Source organism: Oncorhynchus nerka, linkage group LG8, assembly GCF_034236695.1.
Source record: "Oncorhynchus nerka isolate Pitt River linkage group LG8, Oner_Uvic_2.0, whole genome shotgun sequence".
NCBI lineage: Eukaryota > Metazoa > Chordata > Actinopteri > Salmoniformes > Salmonidae > Oncorhynchus > Oncorhynchus nerka.
The window spans coordinates 39888832-39913858 of record NC_088403.1 but is presented as its reverse complement, the minus strand read 5'-3'; the positions used below and the strand labels follow the sequence as shown (position 1 = coordinate 39913858).

Below are 25027 nucleotides of genomic sequence, written 5' to 3'. Positions count from 1 at the left end.
TACAGATTCTCACCCCTCCTGCTGTGTGTTCCAGGCATTTCAGAAAATAAAGGAGACATCCCAGGAATGTCAGACGGCTCAGCTCAAAAAACTTAAGGAGATCTGTGAGAGGTAAGATACTGTTTCATGCTTTATAACGACAGTTTTACAACATTCCACAGGCCACAATCAACAGCCTGATCAAAACTATGCGAAGGTGATGCATGAGGCAAATGCATGAGGCAAATGGTGGTCACACCAGATAATGATCGGTTTTCTGATCCATGCCCCTACCTTTTTTTAGGTTATCTGTGACCAACAGATGCATATCTGCATTCCCAGTCACGTGAAATCCATACTTTAGGGCCTAATGAATTTATTTCAATTGACTGATTTCCTTATATGAACTGAACTCAGTAAAATCTTTGAAATTGTTGCATTTATATTTTTGTTCAGTGTAGATGGATTTATATAAAAACACCTTTATAAGTAGAGTTAAGTTCTTATGTGAGCGGCAGTGTTGGGGGTAAAGTGTAACAAAAGTAACACGTTACGTAATCAGCTTACTTTTATGAGTAGCGGACTAAAGTAACACGTTACTTTTTCAAATTGGGTAATATTTTTACAGTTACTTTCAGAACCATATCTCTACTGGGTGCGTGTTTCCATGATCGAGCGGAGAAAGTCTGTTTGGAGAAATGTCATTAAAGATGCTGTCCATAGAGATGTAGAGGACTCTGATCTTTGACATTGATCGCTTCTGTGATATGAAAGCCCATAGAGGGCTTTCCTGTCTAGCTGCAAGTGTGCCCTATATACGTACATCTCTATGGGTCCATCATGTATGTGCGGTCTATAACCAGAACTTGCAGCTCGAGAGAAAGATTTTGAACAAAAAGATCTGTACAGATGTTTGGCTTGCAGTATATGTGGCTAATTAAGCAGCCCATATGATAGTGAAGTATTTGTAGACTAGCACAGGGAAGAACGCCACTGATGAACAGAGAAACTCCAAACCAGAGTTAGTAAGTAGCCTATATTTAGTAGAGCGCGCAGCTTGAGATTTTTTTTCATGACAATAAGTCAAAGTAATATAACTAGTAACACAAGTCATTCCTTTTCACACAAAGTACTTTTGTAAAGTAACGCGTTACTTTTGTTCTTTGTATTGATTTAAATGCAATGTATTACTTTTTCAAGTAACTAATCCCAGCACTGGTAAGAGGTAAGATCATGTTTTATGATCATTTATAATAATAATTGATTGGATTCATATAGCGCTTTCCCAGATGTTCAAAGCGCTGTAAATACTAAGGGGAACTCACTTTGTCCACCACCAACGTGAAGCTCATCACTTAGGTGGTGCACTGCAACCATTTGTGCCAGAACGCTCACCACGCATCAGCTATTATAGCAACTGTATTACTCCGAATGCAGATGGATTCATATCAAAACACCATTACCAGAAAGCTAAGTTACAAGTTATTGTTTATTTGTTTTTGTTATTGTTTACAGAGAGAAGAAGGAGCTTCAAAAGATTCTAGACAGGAAGAGACAGCACAGCATTATCGAGGCCAAGAGCAGAGACAGAGACAAGGCTGAGTCGTATGTCACTCTGTGTGTGTGTGTGTGTGCGTGCGTGTGTGTGCGTGTTAGTGTTGCACGCTATACCGAAACTTCTGAACTTTTTCGATACTAGAACATGAAAAATGTCTCGGTAGAAGAATTTTTTACTTTTGGTACTTCTGTCAAATGTGTCTCACGTCATATACGGATTGAGAGGATTGAATCTGTCTAGTCACCCCTTAGCACTCACATCTATAGCCATGAATTATTTGAAAGGCTGGTCATGGCTCACATCCACACCATCATCTCAGAAACACTGGCCCCACTCCAATTCGCATTCTGCTCCCACAGATCCAGAGATGACGCAATCTCTATTGCAGTCCACACTGGACTAAAGGAACATGTAAGAATCCTGTTCATTGATTACAGCTCAGCGTTCAACACCATAGTCCCGTCCAAGCTCATCACCAGGCTCAGGACCCTGGTACTGAACACCTCCCTCTGCAACTGGATCCTGGACTTCCTGATGGGCCGGCCCCAGGAGGTGAGGGTAGACAACAACACATCTGCCACGCTGACCATCAACACTGGGCTTAGTCCACTCCTGTACTCCCTGTTCACCCATGACTGCATGGCCACGCAGGACTCAAACACCATCATCAAGTCTGCTAAAGACACAAAGGTGGTAGGACTGATCAACGACGATGATAAGGCAGTCTAAAGGGAGGAGGTCAGAGACATCGCAGTGTGGTGCCAGGACAACAATCTCTCCCTCAATGTCAGCAAGAGCTGATTGTGGACTACAGGACACGGAAGGGCGAGCACGCCATCCACATCGATGGGGCTGTAGTGGAGCGGGTCGAGAGCTTCAAGTTCCTCGGTAAGCACATCACTCACTAAGGACTTAACATGGTCCACACACACCCGCACAGTTGCGAAGGGGGCACGACAGCACCTCTTCCTCCTTACTAGTCTGAAAAGATTTGGCATGGGACTCTCAGATCCTCAAAAAGTTATACAGCTGCAACATTGAGAGCATCTTGACTGGCTGCATCACTGCTTGGTACGGCAGCTGCAAGGCACCCGACCACAAGGCGCTGCAGAGGGTGGTGAGAATGGCCCGGTACATCACTGGGGCCGAGCTCCCTGCCATCCAGGACCTCTATACAAGGCAGTGTCAGAAGAAGGGCCAAAAAATTGTCAGACTCCAGCCACCCAAGCCATAGACTGTTCTCTCTACTACCGCATGGCAAGCGGTACCAGTGAATCAAGTGCGGAACCAACAGGACCCTGAACAGCTTCTATCCCCAAGCCATAAGACTGCTAAACAAAATTGCTAAATAGCTCATTTAATGTATACCCAGACTATCTACATTGACCATTTTTTGCACTAACTTTCCTGCACTGAGTCTATGCACACACGTTGGACTCACACATACGCACATACATCACACATACGCTGGACACACACACACACACCCACATACACACACTACATATGCCCCCCCACACACATAACATGCGCACACATGCAAACTGACGCCACACACACACACACGTACATACTGACACCACATACGCTGCTGCTACTCTCTATTATCTATCCTGTTGCTTAGTCACTTGATCCCTACCTATATATACATAGCTACCCCTGCACATCGACTCGGTACTGGTACTCCATGTATATAGCCATGTTATTTTTCCTCGAAGCATGTGACTATAATACAATTTGATTTGAATCATTTGTCTGAATCTTCTCAAAGGGGAAGTAGTAAGCTGGCCAGGTTACCTGACAGCGCAAGACACTTTTGAGAAGCAAGCGAAAGGAAAGAGAAATTGCAGACACATGGCTTTTCTAACATAAACATCATGGGAATACTTTGCTTACAGAGCAGTTAATGACGGCCATCCTTCCGAAACAACTAAGCAAAAGGTGTTACAAAGCGGTGCAGTGTAAGGCAGGTTTAGTTCTGAAACAACATAAAAAACTATTTTACACATGATATTTGCATTGTAACATTCTGCTAGCAACTTAACTTGATTTTTTTGGGGGGGACAATGACATGAACATATATTCAGCATGACATTCATGTGAGCATTATAATATGATTACAACCCAAAAGTAATGTGAAATGCACTCATAACTTAGCTATGAAAGCAATATATTTAGACTGTTACTTCGTGTTTGTCTGGGCTTGCTAGCAGTAGCCACCCTGGGAGTTGCAATGCACTCTGGGAATCGTAGTATGCTATGTAGACTATTGCAATACAGAAACTTCAGAAATGAAATGATTTCTATGGTGTGTAGACTATTGCAATATGGAAGCTTCAGAAATGAGCTTCAAAGTGTTTTTTTTTATGTCGTTTGGAACTCAACTATTGATTTAATATATAAAATTATTTAGGTACAACGAATAATGAATCATAGGTCTAATGAATGTAATGTGACCTGATATTATGGCCATAGATGAGCAAATTAACCCAAATATGTATCAAATTACATTTTAAAACAGTTAATGTAATGTAATTGTAAATGTATCTCAGCTATGGTTTTTCATTAGGAAAATGTAATAAATTCTCATGGTATTTAATATGGTGGTATATTTTGGAAAGAAATTGAATATAGAATAAAATATATTATATTTGTTATTTTACCAGTTATCAACATATTGTTCAATGTAAAAACAATACACTACATGACCAAAAGTATGTGGACACCTGCTCATTGAACATCTCATTCCAAAACCATGGGCATTAATACGGAGTTGGTCCCCCCTTTGCTGCTATGACGGCCTCCACTCTACTGGGAAGGTTCTCCACAAGATGTTGGAACATTGCTGCGGGGACTTGCTTACATTCAGCCACAAGAGTATTAGTAAGGACCTTACCCAAATTTTTGCCACAAAGTTGGAAGCACAGAATCGTCTAAAATGCCGTTGTATGCCGTAGCGTTAAGATTTCCCTTCACTGGAATGAAGGGGCCTAGCCCGAACCATGAAAAACAACCCCAGACCATTATTCATCCTTCACCAAACTTTACATTTGGCATTATGCATTGGGGCAGGAAGCTTTGTCCTGGCGTTCGCCAAACCCAGAATCGTCCGTCGGACTGCCAGATGGTGAAGCGTGATTCATCCAGAGAATGTGTTTCCACTGCTCCAGAGTCCAATGGCGACGAGCTTTACACCACTCTTGCCGACGCTTGGCATTACGCATGGTGATCTTAGGCTTGTGTGAGGCTGCTCGGCCATAGAAACCCATTTCATGAAGCTCCCGATGAACAGTTATTGTGCTGATGTTGCTTCCAGAGGCTGATTGGAACTTGGTAGTGAGTGTTACAACCGAGAACAGATTATGTTTACGCGCTATGTGCTTCAGCACTCAGTGGTCCCGTTCTGTGAGCTTCGTGGCTGAGCCTCTATGTCTATGGAGATTGCATGGCTGTGTGCTCGGATTGTTACCCACCTGTCAATAACGGGTGTGGCTAAAATAGCTGAATCACTCATTTGAAGGGGTGTCCACATACTTTTCTATATACAGTGCACTCGGAAAGTATTCAGACCCCTTGACTCTTTCCTCATTTTGTTACGTCACAACCTTATTCTAAAATGGATTAAATTGGGTTTTTTCACCCTCATCAATCTACACTCAATACCCCATAATGACAAAGCAAAAACAAGTTTTTAGAAATGTTTGCAAATGTATTACAAATAAAAACCAGAAATATCACATTTACAGTATTCAGACCCTTTACAGCCTTGAGTCTTCTTGGGTATGACACTACAAGCTTGGCACACCTGTATTTGTTTTTTTTTCTCCCATTCTTCTATGCTGATCCTCTCAAGCTCAGGTTGGATGGGGAGCGTCGCTGCACAGCTATTTTCAGGTCTCTCCAGAGATGTTCAATCGGGTTCAAGTCCGGGCTCTGGCTGGGTCACTCAAGGACATTGAGAGACTTCTCCCGAAGCCACTCCTGCATTGTCTTGGCTGTGTGCTTAGTGTCATTGTCCTGTTGGAAGGTGAATCTTTAGCCCCAGTCTGAGGTCCTGAGCGCTCTGGAGCAGGTTTTTATTAAGGATCTCACTGTACTCTGCTCCGTTCATCTTTCCCTTGATCCTGACTAGTCTCCCAGTCCCTGCCGCTGAATAACATCCTGACAGCATGCTAAGCTATAAGAAGTTTGTTGATCAAATCAAATTTATTTATATAGCCCTTCGTACATCAGCTGATATCTCAAAGTGTTGTACAGAAACCCACCCTAAAAGCCCAAACAGCAAGCAATGCAGATGTAGAAGCACGGTGGCTAGGAAAAACTCCCTAGAAAGGCCAAAATCTAGGAAGAAACCTAGAGAGGAACCAGGCTATGTGGGGTGGCCAGTCCTCTTCTGGCTGTGCCGGGTGGAGATTATAACAGAACATGGCCAAGATGTTCAAATGTTCATAAATGACCAGCATGGTCGAATAATAATAAGGCAGAACAGTTGAAACTGGAACAGCAGCACGGTCAGGTGGACTGGGGACAGTAAGGAGTCATCATGTCAGGTAGTCCTGGGGCATGGTCCTAGGGCTCAGGTCCTCCAAGAGAGAGAAAGAAAGAGAGAAGGAGAGAATTAGAGAACACACACTTAGATTCACACAGGACACCGAATAGGACAGGAGAAGTACTCCAGATATAACAAACTGACCCTAGCCCCCCGACACATAAACTACTGCAGCATAAATACTGGAGGCTGAGACAGGAGGGGTCAGGAGACACTGTGGCCCCATCCGAGGACACCGGGCCAAACAGGAAGGATATAACCCCACCCACTTTGCCAAAGCACAGCCCCCACACCACTAGAGGGATATCTTCAACCACCAACTTCCCATCCTGAGACAAGGCTGAGTATAGCCCACAAAGATCTCCGCCATGGCACAACCCAAGGGGGCGCCAACCCAGACAGGATGACCACATCAGTGAATCAACCCACTCAGGTGACGCACCCCTTCCAGGGACGGCATGAGAGAGCCCCAGTAAGCCAGTGACTCAGCCCCTGTAATAGGGTTAGAGGCAGAGAATCCCAGTGGAAAGAGGGGAACCGGCCAGGCAGAGACAGCAAGGGCGGTTCGTTGCTCCAGAGCCTTTCCGTTCACCTTCCCACTCCTGGGCCAGACTACATTCAATCATATGACCCACTGAAGAGATGAGTCTTCAGTAAAGACTTAAAGGTTGAGACCGAGTTTGCGTCTCTGACATGAGTAGGCAGACCGTTCCATAAAAATGGAGCTCTATAGGAGAAAGCCCTGCCTCCAGCTGTTTGCTTAGAAATTCTAGGGACAATTAGGAGGCCTGTGTCTTGTGACCGTAGCGTACGTGTAGGTATGTACGGCAGGACCAAATCAGAGAGATAGGTAGGAGCAAGCCCATGTAATGCTTTGTAGGTTAGCAGTAAAACCTTGAAATCAGCCCTTGCTTTGACAGGAAGCCAGTGTAGAGAGGCTAGCACTGGAGTCATATGATCAAATTTTTTGGTTCTAGTCAGGATTCTAACAGCCGTATTTAGCACTAACTGAAGTTTATTTAGTGCTTTATCCGGGTAGCCGGAAAGTAGAGCATTGCAGCAGTCTAACCTAGAAGTGACAAAAGCATGGATTAATTTTTCTGCATCATTTTTGGACAGAAAGTTTCTGATTTTTGCAATGTTACGTAGATGGAAAAAAGCTGTCCTTGAAATGGTCTTGATATGTTCTTCAAAAGAGAGATCGGGGTCCAGAGTAACGCCGAGGTCCTTCACAGTTTTATTTGAGACGACTGTACAACCATTAAGATTAATTGTCAGATTCAACAGAAGATCTCTTTGTTTCTTGGGACCTAGAACAAGCATCTCTGTTTTGTCCGAGTTTAAAAGTAGAAAGTTTGCAGCCATCCACTTCCTTATGTCTGAAACACATGCTTCTAGCAATGGCAATTTTGGGGCTTCACCATGTTTCATTGAAATGTACAGCTGTGTGTCATCCGCATAGCAGTGAAAGTTAACATTATGTTTTCGAATAACATCCCCAAGAGGTCAAATATATAGTGAAAACAATAGTGGTCCTAAAACGGAACCTTGAGGAACACCGTAATTTACAGTTGATTTGTCAGAGGACAAACCATTCACAGAGACAAACTGATATCTTTCCGACAGATAAGATCTAAACCAGGCCAGAACTTGTCCGTGTAGACCAATTTGGGTTTCCAATCTCTCCAAAAGAATGTGGTGATCGATGGTATCAAAAGCAGCACTAAGGTCTAGGAGCACGAGGACAGATGCAGAGCCTCGGTCCAATGCCATTAAAATGTCATTTACCACCTTCACAAGTGCCGTCTCAGTGCTATGATGGGGTCTAAAACCAGACTGAAGCATTTCGTATACATTGCGCAACAGCCTTTTCTAAAAATGTTGAGAGGAATGGAAGATTCGATATAGGCCGATAGTTTTTTATATTTTCTGGGTCAAGGTTTGGCTTTTTCAAGAGAGGCTTTATTACTGCCACTTTTAGTGAGTTTGGTACACATCCGGTGGATAGAGAGCCGTTTATTATGTTCAACATAGGAGGGCCAAGCACAGGAAGCAGCTCTTTCAGTAGTTTAGTTGGAATAGGGTCCAGTATGCAGCTTGAAGGTTTAGAGGCCATGATTATTTTCATAATTGTGTCAAGAGATATAGTACTAAAACACTTGAGCGTCTCTCTTGATCCTAGGTCCTGGCAGAGTTGTGCAGACTCAGGACAACTAAGCTTTGAAGGAATACGCAGATTTAAAGAGGAGTCTGTAATTTGCTTTCTAATAATCATAATCTTTTCCTCAAAGAAGTTCATGAATTTATCACTGCTAAAGTGAAAGTCATCCTCTCTTGGGGAATGCTGCTTTTTAGTTAGCTTTGCGACAGTATCAAAAAGGAATTTCGGATTGTTCTTATTTTCCTCAATTAAGTAAGAAAAATAGGATGATCGAGCAGCAGTAAGGGCTCTTCGGTACTGCACGGTACTGTCTTTCCAAACTAGACTTCCAGTTTGGTGTGGAGCCATTTCCGTTCCAATTTTCTGGAAGCTTGCTTCAGAGCTCGGGTATTTTCTGTGTACCAGGGAGCTAGTTTCTTATGAGAAATGTTTTTAGTTTTTAGGGGTGCAACTGCATCTAGGGTATTGTGCAAGGTTAAATTGAGTCACTCAGTTAGGTGGTTAACAGATTTTTGTCCTCTGGCGTCCTTGGGTAGACAGAGGGAATCTGGAAGGACATCAAGGAATCTTTGTGTTGTCTGTGAATTTATAGCACGACTTTTGATGTTCCTTGGTTGGGGTCTGAGCAGATTATTTGTTGCAATTGCAAACGTAATAAAATGGTGGTCCGATAGTCCATGATTATGAGGAAAAACATTAAGATCCACAACATTTATTCCATGGGACAAAACTAGGTCCAGCGTATGACTGTGACAGTGAGTGGGTCCAGAGACATGTTGGACAAAACCCACTGAGTCGATGATGGCTCCGAAAGCCTTTTGGAGTGGATCTGTGGACTTTTCCATGTGAATATTAAAGTCACCAAAGATTAGAATATTATCTGCTATGACTACAAGGTCCGATAGGAATTCAGGGAACTCAATGAGGAACGCTGTATATGGCCCAGGAGGCCTGTAAACAGTAGCTATAAAAAGTGATTGAGTAGGCTGCATAGATGTCATGACTAGAAGCTCAAAAGACGAAAACGTATTTTTTTTTTGTTGTATATTGAAATTTGCTATTGTAAATGTTAGCAACACCTCTGCCTTTGCGGGATGCACGGGGGATATGGTCACTAGTGTAGCCAGGAGGTGAGGCCTCATTTATCACAGTAAATTCATCAGGCTTAACCCATGTTTCAGTCAGGCCAATCACATCAAGATTATGATCAGTGATTAGTTCATTGACTATAATTGCCTTTGAAGTAAGGGATCTAACATTAAGTAGCCCTATTTTGAGATGTGAGGTATCATGATCTCTTTCAATAATGACAGGAATGGAGGTGGTCTTTATCCCAGTGAGATTGCTAAGGCGAACACCGCCATGTTTAGTTTTGCCCAACCTAGGTTGAGGCACAGACACAGTCTCAATGGTGATAGCTGAGCTGACTACACTGACTACACTCCTCAGCAGGTCAGGCTTGGTCCTGTTTGTGGGTGAGTCCCAGAAAGAGGGCCAATTATCTACAAATTCTATCTTTTGGGAGGGGCAGAAAACAGTTTTCAACCAGCGATTGAGTTGTGAGACTCTGCTGTAGAGCTCATCACTCCCCCTAACTGGGAGGGGGCCAGAGACAATTACTCGATGCCGACACATCTTTCTAGCTGATTTACACGCAGAAGCTATGTTGCGCTTGGTGATCTCTGACTGTTTCATCCTAACATCGTTGGTGCCGACGTGGATAACAATATCTCTATACTCTCTACACTCGCCAGTGGATATCTATACTTTGGATTTCTTTTTTATAACTTCCGTTTTACTTGATGTTGTCACTGTTACAAACAATACACTGTTCAACACAATATGGATGGTGCTAGGTTTCCTCCAGATGTGACGCTTGTCATTCATCAGACCAAAGTCTTTAGGTGCCTTTTGGCAAACTCCAAGCGGGTTGTCATGTGCCGTTTACTGAGGAGTGGCTTCCGTCTGGCCACTCTACCATAAAGGTCTGATTGGTAGAGTTTTACAGAGATGGTTGTCTTTCTGGAAGGTTTCCCAACTCCACAGAGGAACTCTGGATCACTGTCAGAGTGACCATCGGATTCTTGGTTGAATCCCTGACCAAGGCCCTTCTCTTCTTCCATTTAGGAATGATGGAGGCCACTGTGGTCTTGGAGACCTTCAATGCTACAGACATTTTTTAGTACCCTTCCCCAGATCTGTACCACAACACAATCCTATCTCAGAGCTCTACGGACAATTCCTTCGGCCTCATGGCTTGGTTTTTCTCTGACATGCACTGACAATGACCTTATAAAGACAAGTGTGCCTTTCCAAATCATGTCCAATCAATTGAATTATACCACAGTTGGACTTCAATCAAGACAATGAAGACATCAAAACTATGAAATAACACATATGGAATCATACAGGAACCAAAATAAAGTGTTAAACAAATCTAAATAGATTTTAGATTCTTCAAAGTGATGACTCTTTGCACACTCTTGGCATTCTCTCAACCAGCTTCACCTAGAATGCTTTTCAGGCAGTCTTGAATGAGTTCCCACATACGCTTAGCACTTGTTGGATGCTTTTCCTTCACTCTGCGGTCCAGCTCATGCCAAACCATCTCAAATGGATTGAGATCGGTTCATCTGATGCAGCACTCCATCACTCTCCTTCTTGGTCAAAAAGCCCTTACACAGCCTGGAGGTGTGTTGGGTCATTGTTCTGTTTGTAAAAATTTTAAAAAGATAGTCCCACTAAGCGCAAACCAGATGGGATGGCCTATCGCTGCAGAATGCTATGGTAGCCATACTGGTTAAGTGTGCCTTGAATTCTAAATAAATCACTGACAGTGTCATCAGCAAATCATCATCACACCACCACCTCTTTGCTTCACGATGGGAACCACACATGCAGAGATCATCCGTCCACCTACTCAGCATCTCACAGAATCACGGCGGTTGGAACCAAAAATCTCATATTTGGAGTCATCAGACCAAAGGACAGATTTCCACTGGTCTAATGTCCATTGCTCGTGTTTCTTGGCCCAAGCATTTCTCTTCTTCTTATTGGTGTCCTTTAGTAGCATTTTATTTTGACCATGAAGACCTGATTCACACAGTCTCCTCTGAACAGTTGATGTTGAGATGTGTCTGTTACTTGTACTCTGTGAAGCATGTATTTGGGCTGCAATTTCTGAGGCTGGTAACTCTAATGAACTTATCCTCTGCACCAGAGGTAACTCTGGATCTTCCTTTCCTGTGGCGGTCCTCATGAGAGCCAGTTTCATTATAGCGCTTGATGGTTTTTTTGCGACTGCACTTGAAGAAACTTTCGAAGTTTTTGACATTTTCGATATTGACTGACCTTCATGTCTTATTAATGATGGAATGTCATTTCTCATGGCTTATTTGAGCTGTTCTTGCCATAATATGGACTTGGTCTTTTACCAAATAGGCCTATCTTCTGTATACCACCCCTCACAACACAACTGATTGTCTCAAACGAATTAAGAAGGAAAGAAATTCCACAAATTTACTTTTAACAAGGCACACCTGTTAATTGAAATTAATTCCAGGTGACTACCTCATGTTGAGAAAATGCCAAGAGTGTGCAAAGCTGTTGTCAAGGAAAAGAGTTGCTACTTTGAAGAATCTCAAATGTAAAATATATTTTGATTTGTTTAACATGATTACTACATAATTCCATATGTGTTATTTCATAGTTTCGATGTTGTCACTATTATTCTACAAAGAAAAACCCTGAAATGAGTAGGTGTATCCAAACTTTTGACTGGTACTGAATGTAAATAAGGTATTTCTGTTTTTATTTGTAGTACATTTGAAACAATTTGTTCGTCTGTTTTCGCTTTGTCATTATGGGGTTATGTGTGTAGATTAATGAGGGGAAAAAAATATTTAATCAATTATAGAATAAGGCTGTAACGTAACAAAATGTGGAAAAAGTCAAGGGTTCTGAATACTTTCCGAATGCACTGAATAGTGTAAATTCAGCCCAGCTTTTATTCTTTGACTTTACTAATACGCTTTATCTTTTTTGCAGTGGTATCGAATACCGTGATACTAAACCTGGTATTGGTATCAAATTCAAAATTCTGGTATCGAGACAACACTAGTCTGTGTGTGTGTGTCTGTTTCTCATGGTCTCTCTTCACCTCTCTCTCTTTCTACCTCTCTCTGTAGGGAACTGAATGAGATCAACAGGAAGCATATCTCAGACTCTGTCACGTTAATCCGCCGGGTAAGTGTGTGCAGGCCTCACACACACATACTTATCGCCTCACTCTTGAGTACATCTCTTTCATGCTTATGGCGGAATACATCTCTGTCAGCCATTGTGATGTCAATAACTCCCTTTTGCTCTTTGTTTTCTCCCTCCTCTCTTTCCCTCTTCTCTCTTTTCTTTCTCTCCCTCTCTCTCTCTCTCTCTCCCTCTTCCTCTCTCCCTTCCCCTTCCTCCTGCTTTCTTTCCATTCTCTCTGTCTCCTCACCTTGCCTAGTTGGATGAGGCCCAGTCAAGGCGTCAGGAGAAGTTGGTAATTGGTCAGAGAGAAGCCCAACGACACATAGAAGAGGAGCAACCATTGGTGAGACGCACACACACAGACACTGGTGAGACAGACACACATACTGTACCTTCAAATATGCTTTATTGGCATGGCTGTTAAAGTTGAATTAATCCTTCATCTAATCAATTAAAGTATATTTTTTCACTCTCTCTTTCTCTCTTCCTCTGTCTCTATCTCTCCTTATCCCTCTCTCTCTCGCAATTCAACTTCAATTTAAGGAGCTTTATTGGCATGGGAAACATATGTTTACATTGCCAAAGCAAGTTAAATAGATAATAAACAAAAGTTAAATAAACAATTTAAAATGAACATTAAACATTACACTCACAAAAATTCCAAAATAATAAGGACATTTCAAAAGTCATATTATGGATGTGTTGTAATTATGTGCAAATAAAGTACAAAAGGTCAAATAAATAAATATACAGTTGAAGTTGGAAGTTTACATACACTTAGGTTGGAGTCATTAAAACTCGTTTTTCAACCACTCCACATATTTCTTGTTAACAAACTATAGTTTTGACCAAGTCGGTTAGGACATCTACTTTGTGCATGACACAAGTAATTTTTCCAACAATTGTTTACAAACAGATTATTTCACTTATATTTCACTGTGTCACAATTTCAGTGGGTCAGAAGTTTACATACACTAAGTTGGCTGTGCCTTTAAACAGCTTGGAAAAATCATTTGAGTCAATTGGAGGTGTACCTGTGTATGTATTTCAAGGCCTACCTTCAAACTCAGTGCCTCTTTGCTTGACATCATCCAAAGAAATCAGCCAAAATTGGTAGACCTCCAAAAGTCTGGTTCATCCTTGGGGGCTATTTCCAAATGCCTGAAGGTACCACGTTCATCTGTACAAACACTAGTACGCAAGTATAAACACCATGGGACCACGCAGCCGTCATACCACTCAGGAAGGAGACGCGTTCTGTCTCCTAGAGATGAACATACTTTGGTGCGAAAAGTGCAAATCAATCCCAGAACAACGGCAAAGGACCTTGAGAAGATGCTGGAGGAAACAGGTACAAAAGTATTTATATCCACTGTAAAATGAGTCCTATATCCACATAACCTAAATGGCCACTCAGCAAGGAAGAAGCCACTGCTCCAAAACCGCCACAAGCCACTGCTCCAAAAAAAGTCAGACTACGGTTTGCAACTGCACATGGGGACAAAGATCATACTTTTTGGAGAAATGTCCTCTGGTCTGATGAAATAGAACTGTTTGACCATAATGACCATCGTTGTGTTTGGATAAAAAAAGTGGGAGGCTTACAAGCCGAAGATCACCATCCCAATTGTGAAGCACGGGGGTGGCAGCATCATGTTGTGGGGGTGCTTTGCTGCAGGGGGACTGGTGCACTTCACAAATGGATGGCATCATGAGGAGGAAAAGTAGGTGGATATATTGAGGCTGAATCTGAAGACATCAGTTAGGAAGTTGAAGCTTGGTCCCAAATGGGTCTTCCAAATGGACAATGACCCCAAATTTGTGGCAAAATGGCTTAAGGACAACAAAGTCAAGGTATTGGAGTGGCCATCACAAAGCCCTGACCTCAATCCCATAGAAAATGTGTGGGCAGAACTGAAAAGGCGTGTGCGAGCAAGGAGGCCTAGAAACCTGACTCAGTTACACCAGCTCTGTCAGGAGGAATGGGCCAAAATTCACAAAACTTATTGTGGGAAGCTTTTGGAAGGCTTCCTGAAACGATTGACCCAAGTTAAACAATTTAAAGGCAATGCTACGAAATACTAATTGAGTGTATGTCAACTTCTGACCCACTGGGAATGTGATGTAAGAAATAAAAGCTCAAATAAATCATACTATTATTCTGACATTTGACATTCTTCAAATAAAGTAGTGATCCTAACTGACCTAAGACAGGGGATTTTTACTAGGATTAAATGTCAGGAAATGTGAAAATATTAGTTTAAATGTATTTGGCAAACTCCGACTTCAACTGTATGTTGTTTTTACAATGGTGTTTGTTTAACACTGGTTGGCCTTTTCTTGTGGCAGCAGGTCACAAATCTTGTTGCTGTGAGTGAACACAGTGGTATTTCACCCAGTAAGATGGCGCCGACAGAGATGGTCGCCTCGCTTCGTGTTCTTAGGAAACTATGCAGTATTTTGTTTTTTTTATGTATTATTTCTTACGTTGTTACCCCAGGAAATCATAAGTCTTATTACATACAGCCAAGGAATACGGCTTTCCCGAAGCGGATCCTCTGTTCGGACCACCAACCAGGACAATGGATCTGATCCCAGTAGGCGACCCAAAACAACGGCGCCGCAGACGGAGCGGTCTTCTGGTCATGCTCCGTAGACGGGAACATTGCTCACCGCTCCCGAGTATACAACTCGCCAATGTCCAGTCTCTTGACAACAAGGTAGACGAAATTCGAGCAAGGGTTGCCTTCCAGAGAGACATTAGAGATTGTAACATTCTCTGTTTCACGGAAACATGGCTCAATCAGGATATGTTATCAGAGTCGGCATAGCCACCCGGTTTCTTCACGCATCGCGCCGACAGAAACAAACATCTGTCTGGTAAGAAGGGCTGTGGTGTATGCCTTATGACCAACGACTTGTGGTGTAATCATAACAACATACAGGAGCTTAAATCCTTTTGTTCACCTGACCTAGAATTCCATACAATCAAATGCTGACCGCATTATCTACCAAAAGCATTCTCTTCGATTATAGTCACAGCCGTGCAATTCCCCCTCAAGCAGACACCCCGACGGCCCTGACAGAACTTCACTGGACTCTATGTAAACTTGAAATCATATATCCTGAGGCTGCATTCATTGTAGCTAGGGATTTTAACAAAACTAATCTGAAAACAAGGCTCCCTTACATTTGATCAGCATATGGAATGCGCGACTCGAGCTGGCAGCATTCTGGATCATTGCTACTCTAACTTCCACGACGCATACAAAACCCTGCCCCACCCTACTTTCGGCAAATCTGACCAGGACTCCATTTTGTTGCTCCCAGCCTATAGACATCAACTAAAACAGGAAAGCCCGTACTCAGGTATGTTCAATGCTGGTCCGACCAATCAGATTCCACGCTTCAAGATTGCTTCGATCACGTGGACTGGGATATGTTCCGGATAGCCTCAGACAACAACATTGATGTATACGCTGACATGGTGAGCGAGTTTATTAGCAAGTGCATCGGTGATGTTGTACCCACGGTGACTATTAAAACCTTCCCTCACCAGAAACCATGGATTTGATGGCAGCATTCACACAAAACTAACAGCCCGAAACACTGCTTTTAATCATGGCAAGGTGACCGGAAACATGACCGAATACAAACAGTGTAGCTATTCCCAAGGTAATCAAACAAGCTAAGTGTCAGTATGGAGACAAAGTAGGGTCGCAATTCAACGGCTCAAACCCGAGACATATATGACAGGGTCTACAGTCAATCACGGATTACAAAAAAAAAACAGCCCCGTCGCGGACACCGGCGTCTTTCTCCCAGACAAATTAAACAACCTTTTTTGCTCGCTTTGAGGACAATACAGTGCCACTGACATGGCCCGCTACCAAAACCTGTGGGCTCTCCTTCACCGTGGCCAATGTGAGTAAAACATTTAAATGTGTTAACCCTCGCAAGGCTGCCAGCCCAGACGGCATCCCTAGCCGTGTCCTCCGAGCATGCGCAGACCAGCTGGCTGGTGTGTTTAGAGACATATTCAATCAATCCCTATCCCAGTCTGCTGTGTGCACATGCTTCAATAGGGGCACCATTGCTACCTGTTCCCAAGAAAACTAAGGTAACTGAGCTAAACGACTATCATCATGAAATGCTTTGAGAGACTAGTCAAGGATCATATCACCTCCACCCTACCTGATACCCTAGACCTACTTCAATTTGCTTTACCGCCCCAAAAGGTCTACAGATGCCACAATCGCAATCATACTGCACACTGCCCTAACCCATCTGGACAAGAGGAATACCTACAGTGGGGAGAACAAGTATTTGATACACTGCCAATTTTGCAGGTTTTCCTACTTACAAAGCATGTAGATGAGATCTGTAATTTTTTATCATAGCTACACTTCAACTGTGAGAGACGGAATCTAAAACAAAAATCCAGAAAATCATTGTATGATTTTTAAGTAATTAATTAGCATTTTATTGCATGACATAAGTATTTGATACATCAGAAAAGCAGAACTTAATATTTGGTACAAAAACCTTTGTTTGCAATTACAGAGATCATACGTTTCCTGTAGTTCTTGACCAGGTTTGCACACACTACAGCAGGGACCTTCTCCAGATCCTTCAGGTTACAGGGCTGTCGCTAGGCAAGACGGACTTTCAGCTCCATCCAATGATTTTCTATTGGGTTCAAGTCTGGAGACTGGCTAGGCCACTCCAGGACCTTGAGATGCTTCTTACGGAGCCACTGCTTAGTTGCCATGGCTGTGTGTTTCGGGTCGTTGTCATGCTGGAAGACCCAGCCACAACCCATCTTCAATGCTCTTACTGAGGGAAGGAGGTTGTTGGCCAAGATCTTGCGATACATGGCCCCATCCATCCTCCACTCAATAAGGTGCAGTCGTCCTGTCCCCTTTGCAGAAAAGTATCCCCAAAGAATGATGTTTCCACCTCCATGCTTCACGGTTGGGATGGTGTTCTTGGGGTTGTACTCATCCTTCTTCTTCCTCCAAACACGGCGAGTGAAGTTTAGACCACAAAGCTATATTTTTGTCTCATCAGACCACATGACCTTCTCCCATTCCTCCTCTGGATCATCCAGATGGTCATTAGCAAACTTCAGAAGGGCCTGGACATGCGCTGGCTTGAACAGGGGGATCTTGCATGCGCTGCAGGATTTTAATCCATGATGGCATAGTGTGTTACTAATGGTTTTCTTTGAGACTGTGGTCCCAGCTCTCTTCAGGTCATTGACCAGGTCCTGCCGTGTAGTTTTGGGCTGATCCCTCACCTTCCTCATGATCATTGATGCCCCACGAGGTGAGATCTTGCATGGAGCCCCAGACCGAGGGTGATTGACCGTCATCTTGAACTTCTTCCATTTTCTAATAATTGCGCCAACAGTTGTTGTCTTCTCACCAAGCTTCTTGCCTATTGTCCTGTAGCCCATCCCAGCCTTGTGCAGGTCTACAATTTAACCCTGATGTCCTTCCACAGCTGTCTGGTCTTGGCCATTGTGGAGAGGTTGGAGTCTGTTTGATTGAGTGTGTGGAGAGGTTGGGGTCTGAGTTCAAACAGGTGCTGAGTTCAAACAGGTGCAGTTAATACAGGTAATGAGTGGAGAACAGGAGGGCTTCTTAAAGAAAAACTAACAGATCTGTGAGAGCCGGATTTCTTACTTTTTGGTAGGTGATCAAATACTTATGTCATGCAATGAAATGCAAATTAATTACTTGAAAATCTTACAATGTGATTTTCTGGATTTTTGTTTTAGATTCCGTCTCTCACAGTTGAAGTGTACCTATGATAAAATGTACAAACCTCTACATGCTTTGTAAGTAGGAAAACCTGCAAAATCGACAGTGTATCAAATACTTGTTCTCCCCACTATGTAAGAATGCTGTTCATCGACTACAGCTCAGCATTTAACCCCATAGTACCCTCCAAACCCTGGGTCTCGACACCGTCCTCTGCAACTGGGTCCTGGACTTTCTGACGGCCGCCCTTAGGCGGTGAGGGTTAGAAACATCTCCACCCCGCTGATCCTCAACATGGGGGCCCCACAAGGGTGCATTCTCAGCTCTCTCCTGTACTCCCTTTTCACCCATGGCTGCGTGGTCAAGCACGCCTCCAACTCAATCATCAAGTTTGCAGACGACACTAGAGTGGTAAGCTTGATTACCAACAACGACGAGACGGCCTACAGGGAGGAGGTGAGGGCCCTTGGAGTGTGGTGTCAGGAAAATAACCTCACACTCAACATCAACAAAACAAAGGAGTTGATCGTGTACTTCAGGAAACAGCAGAGGGAGCACCCCCTATCCACATCGACGGGACAGTAGTGGAGAAGGTGGAAAGTTTTAAGTTCCTCGGCGTACACATCACGGACAAACTGAAATGGTCCACCCACACAGACGGCATGGTGAAGAACCTGAAGAAATTTAGCTTGTCACCGAAAACACTCAAACTTTTACAGGTGCACAATCGAGAGCATCCTGTCAGTCTGTATCACTGCCTGGTACGGCAACTGCTCCGCCCACAACCGTAAGGCTCTCCAGAGGGTAGTGCTGTCTGCACAACACATCACCGGGGGAAAACTACCTGCCCTCCAAGGACATCTACATCACCCGATGTCACAGGAAGGCCAAAAAGATCATCAAGCACAACAACCACCCGAGCCATTGCCTGTTCACCCCGCTATCATCCAGAAGGCAAGGTCAGTACAGATGCATCAAAGCTGGGACCGAGAGGCTGAAAAACAGCTTCTATCTCAAGGCCATCAGACTGTTAAACAGCCATTATTAACTTTGAGTGGCTGCTGCCAACATACAGACTCAAATCTCTAGCCACTTTAATAAGTAATAATTAGATGTAATAAATGTATCACTAGTCACTTTAAACAATGCCACTATATATTGTGTTTACATACACTACATTACTAATCTCATATGTATATACTGTACTCTATACCATCTATTGCATCTTGCCTATGCTGCACGGCCATCGCTCATCCGTATATTTATATGTACATATTCTTATTCATCCCTTTACACTTGTGTGTATAATGTAGTTGTTGTGAAATTGTTAGATTACTTGTTAGATATTACTGCACTGTCGGAACTAGAAGCACAAGCATTTCGCTACACTCGCATTAACATCTGCTAACCATGTGTATGTGACCAATAAAATTTTATTTTATTTGAATAGATGTGGTGGTTTATCAAAGTTGGATTTGTTTTCAAATTCTTTGTGGGTCTGTGTAATCTGAGGGAAATATGTGTCTCTAATATGGTCATACATTTGGCAGGAGTTTAGGAAGTGCAGCTCAGTTTCCACCTCATTTTGTGGCCAGTGTGCACATAGCCTGTCTTCTCTTGAGAGCCAGGTCTTCCTTCGGCGGCCTTTCTCAATAGCAAGGCTGTGCTCACTGAGCCTGTACATAGTCAAATATTTATTTCGTTTTGGGTCAGTCACAGTGGTCAGGTATTCTGCCACTGTGTACTCTCTGTTTAGGGCCAAATAGCACTGTAAATTATTTTACAAGTAATTCTCTTTTTGTTTTCTCATGATTTGGTTGGTTCTAATTGTGTTGCTGTCCTAGGGCACTGTGGGGTCTGTTTGTGTTTGTGAACAGCGCCCCAGGACCAGCTTGCTTAGGGGGCTCTTCTCCAGGTTAATGTCTCTGTAGGTGATGGCTTTGTTATGGAAGATTTGGGAATCACTTCCTTTTAGGTGGTTGTAGAATTTAACAGCTTTTTTCTGGATTTTGATAATTAGTAGGTATCGGCCTAATTCTGCTATACATGCATTATTTGGTATTTTACGTTATACACGGGGGATATTTTTGTAGTATTCTGAATGCAGTCTCAATTTGGTGTATGTTCCATTTTGTGATTTCCAGCTGCAGGCCCGATTGGAGCGAGACTTGGAGGTGGAGTTACAACGTCTACCAGAGGAGATCTGCCAATACCTGCAGGCGGAACTCGAGTCCAAAGGTCTCCGTAGCGACGCTCTCTTCTCCTTATCCAATCACAGCCCTAGCTCCAGCTCGGGTCCGCCCTCCAACTGCTCCACCCCCACTTTTCCCTTAACACCCAATAGGAGCACCTGGAACAGGAGTCTGGACAATAGCATTGCCTCATTGGTGGACTCATCCTCTTCCTCTACCCCTGTCCTATCAGAAGCAGATATGTAAGCCATATGTACATTTATGTAAACCTAATGGTCCTGAGCTTCAGTTAGTTTTTTTGTTAATGTTTTCATTAAAAAAAAAATTTTTTTTTTCTTCTCACCAGGGTTTTAGATAGATGGAGGTTACCAAAAGTTTTTGGTTGATTTTGAACTTCCCAGGAAAATGCCCTGTGTGTTTTCACATGTTGGCTGCGTCCCAAATGGCACCCTTTCCCCTATTTAGTACATTAGTTTTGACCAGAGCCCTATTGAGAATAGGGTACATTGGGACATATTCTGTATGTGGACAGTGGACAAGAATATTCTGTGGATATATTATTATTATTAATCTGTGTAATGTAATATTGTTGTTTTACATGACCTGTACTACTGACTAAATGTGTCTTTGGGGAGAAAGGAGGGATGAATGGAGAAGAGGAGGAGAAGTGATCGTGGTAGTGAACAATTTAGATTTTTGGGGGGAGCGATGCTGATTTGCTCTGGAATAGAAAGACCTTTCTCTCTCCTCTGGAATAGAAAAACCTTCCTCACCAATCCTCCCCCACTGGTACTTGCTGCCTGTCTGTCTTGGTATATAATATTATAATATGCCTCTGTGTATATTCATCAACATTATTTTACCACTTTTTTAATCTTTAATTTGTTTTTATATTTTTTTGTGATGGATGATCTATTTAATTTAGTCAGCTGAGCAAATGCAGAGATTCTTTTTTGGGTGGGGGGTTAATGGTCGGGTTGCTATGGTAACCAGGGGAGACGACTTTGCTGTGTTATTTTAGCAATCATCGTACCCCTTCCCCCTCCCGTTTGGTTGTGAGGGTCTATTTAAAAGTTTGAACGTTTTCATACACATTATTGATTGAATGGTTCACACCATTGCTAGCAGGGAGAAGACCTCACACACGTCAAAAAAAATGTAAGTTCCAAGTACCATGGTGTCAGGGTACCTCTAGTGGTTAAGACCATTGGGCCAGTAACTGAAAGGTTACTGGTTCGAATCCCTGAGCTAATTAGGTGAAAAATGTGTTGATGTGCCCTTGAGCAAGGTACTTAACCCTAATTGCTCCAGTAAGTCGCTCTGGATAAGAGCGTCTGATAAATTACTAAAATGTATATGTACATTTAGGACCCCAAAAGTTGTTTTATTTTTACACTGATGTGGTTTCGGATCAGGGAACATGAATCCCAATTTATATGTATTTATGTACATCGGAGCATTAGTTTGGACTTACATTTATTTATTTATTTGATCAGCACATGTACTTAGTGCTAAAGATGGTCTTTATGATTTTAGGAAACCCATCCTAGTATGTGTTTAACACACAGAACAACAGCTTTAACCAGTGTCTCTGTGTCTCGCTTTTCCTTACGAGAATATGTTTTTAAAAGCTGAATTTAAAGTTTTGAAACATTTTTTGTTATTGCTCTTTTATCACACGGTTTTATTTGTTTCAAAACCTTTTATTCAAAGAAGTCATGACAACCATTTCTTAAATAGTTTATAGTGTCACCTTAGCTATTAGGTAGCCAGAGGCAGAGCCATATACAGTTGAAGTCGGAAGTTTACATACACCTTAGCCAAATACATTTAAACTCAGTTTTTCAATATTCCTGACATTTAATCCAAGTAAACATTCCCTGTTTTAGGTCAGTGATAATCACCACTTTGTTTTAAGAATGTGAAATGTCAGAATAATAGTAGAGAGAATGATTTATTTCAGCTTTTATTTCTTACATCACATTCCCAGTGGGTTAGAAGTTTACATACACTCAATTAGTATTTGGTAGCATTGCCTTTAAATTGTTTAACTTGGGTTAAACATATCAGGCAGCCTTCCACAAGCTTCCCACAATAAGTTGGGTGAATTTTGGCCCATTCCCCCTAACAGAGTTGGTGTAACTGAGTCAGGTTTTTGGCCTCCTTGCTCACACATGCTTTTTCAGTTCTGCCCACACATTTTCTATAGGATTGAGGTCAGGGCTTTGTGATGGCCACTCCAATACCTTGACTTTGGTGTCCTTAAGCCATTTTGCCACAACTTTGAAAGAATGCTTTGGGTCATTGTCCATTTGGAAGACCCATTTGCGACCAAGCTTTAACTTCCTGACTGATGTCTTAAGATGTTGCTTCAATATATCCACCTAATTTTCCTCCTCATGATGCCATCTATTTTGTGAAGTGCACCAGTCCCTCCTGCAGCAAAGCACCCCCACAACATGATGTTGCCACCCCTGTGCTTCACGGTTGGGATGGTGTTCTTTGGCTTGCAAGCCTCCCCCTTTTTCTTCCAAACAAAACGATGGTCATTATGGCCAAACAGTTCTATTTTTGTTTCATCAGACCAGAGGACATTTCTCCAAAAAGTACAATCTTTGTCCCCCCTTTTTTATGGCGGTTTTGGAACAGTTGCTTCTCCTTGCTGAGCGGCCTATCAGGTTATGTCGATATATGACTCGTTTTACTATTGACATAGATACTTCTGTACCTGTTTCCTCCAGCATCTTCACAAGGTCCTTTGCTGTTCTGGATTTGATTTTCACTTGTCGCACCAAAGTACGTTAATCTCTAGGAGACAGAACGTGTCGCCTTCCTGAGCGGTATGACGGCTGCTTGGTGCCATTGTGTTTATACTTGCGTACTATTGTTTGTACAGATGAACGTGGTATCTTCAAGTGTTGGGAAATTGCTCCCAAGGATGAACCAGACTTGTGGAGGTCTACAATTTATTTTCTGAGGTCTTGGCTGATTTCTTTGGATGATGTCAAGCAAAAGAGACACTGAGTTTGAAGGTAGGCCTTGAAATACATCCATAGGTACACCTCCAATTGACTCAAATGATGTCAATTCACTTATCAGAAGCTTCTAAAGGCTGTTTAAAGGCACAGTCAACTTAGTGTATGTAAACTTTTGAACCACTGGAATTGTGATACAGTGAATTATAAGTGAAATAATCTGTCTGTAAACAATTGTTGGAAAATGACTTGTGTCATGCACAAAGTAGATTGCCAAAACTATAATTTGTTAACAAGAAATTTGTGGAGTGGTTGAAAAACGTGTTTTAATGACTCCAACCTAAGTGTATGTAAATTTCCGACTTCAACTGTATATAGAGAGTTCGGCCAATTTTTAGAATGGACACCATGTTGCTGCCATTGAGCATTCCATTTATCCATTCATGACAAGCATTTGGATTTTAAATAAATTCAAGATGTTCAGTTACTTAGCATGTTTAAATTAAGAAAATTCTATAAACTGCTATTTGTCAATAATGCACATGGCTACCATATGGAATTATTTGATTGTCTGTGTCATGTAAATGCATCATAATGCAGAAAACTCAATGTCTTAACTCTCTAAATGGCTCTAGATAGTATAGTCTTCTATGTTCTAGAATATGTCCAGAGAATTTTACTGAAGAACACTAAGTTCTAGAATGCAGTGGTTCTATGTTACAAAGTTAGAGGCTCTTCATAGGCCTTCACGTTCACATGCTGAAGAGAGTTCCATTGAAGGTGTGTGTAATGCGTGCATGCAGGTATCAAATAAGATCTAGATGAAACAGAAAGAGCCAGAAGATTGTGCTCCGTTTACTATTGTGGTTAGCCAGTTTCCTACCCTAGAGACTCAGCCTGGGAATTAATTCAGTTTAGCCTTGTGGGCTAGTTTCAACTCTGTCTCCACACATATATACACACACACACACTCTTCAGCCCCACACTGTAAACCAGGGTCCATTAACTAGATTCAGCCGTGGGCCGGAGCATAATTACAAATCATTTGTAGACCGCAAATTGCACCGCAAAAAGCCCAAACAGATATATTTGACAAAAACCTAATAATTTCAAACTATGGAGCTGATTTCCTGGTGTTTTTACAGATTATTATGTCCAACAATGAAAATGTATGTCAAAAGTTACACACCTGCTCATTACTGTTTTAAATTGTTTGTTTAAAAAAAAACTATTTTCTACATTGTAGAATAATAGTGAAGGCATCAAAACGATGAAATAACAGCTATGGAATCATGTAGTAAACCAAAAAGTGTAAAACAAATCTAAACATTTTTTATATTTGACATTCTTCAAAGTAGCCACCCTTTGCCTTGATGACAGCTTTACACTCTCTCAACCAGCTTCATGAATTAGTCACCTGGAATGCATTTCAATTAACAGGTGTGCCCTGTTAAAAGTTCAATTTCTTTCCTTCTTAATGCGTTTGAGCCAATAAGTTTTGATGTGACAAGGTAGGGGTGGTATACAGATGAAGCCCTATTTGGTACAAGACCAAGTCCATATTATGTGAAGAACATCTCAAATAAGCAAAGAGAAACAA

General features: G+C 42.2%; 1 protein-coding gene across 1 annotated transcript in view; it reads left to right on the top strand.

The window, feature by feature from the left end:
- The window catches only part of LOC115133302 (1-phosphatidylinositol 4,5-bisphosphate phosphodiesterase beta-3-like), a 115632-nt gene extending 91666 nt beyond the window's left edge, over nucleotides 1-23966 (top strand). The window contains 5 exon segments of the mRNA XM_029666395.2: nucleotides 35-111; nucleotides 1495-1584; nucleotides 12435-12492; nucleotides 12752-12838; nucleotides 20405-23966. Of these exon segments, the coding sequence (XP_029522255.2) occupies nucleotides 35-111; nucleotides 1495-1584; nucleotides 12435-12492; nucleotides 12752-12838; nucleotides 20405-20698 (606 nt within the window). The 3' untranslated portion in view covers nucleotides 20699-23966.
- The last annotated feature ends 1061 nt before the right edge of the window (nucleotides 23967-25027 follow it).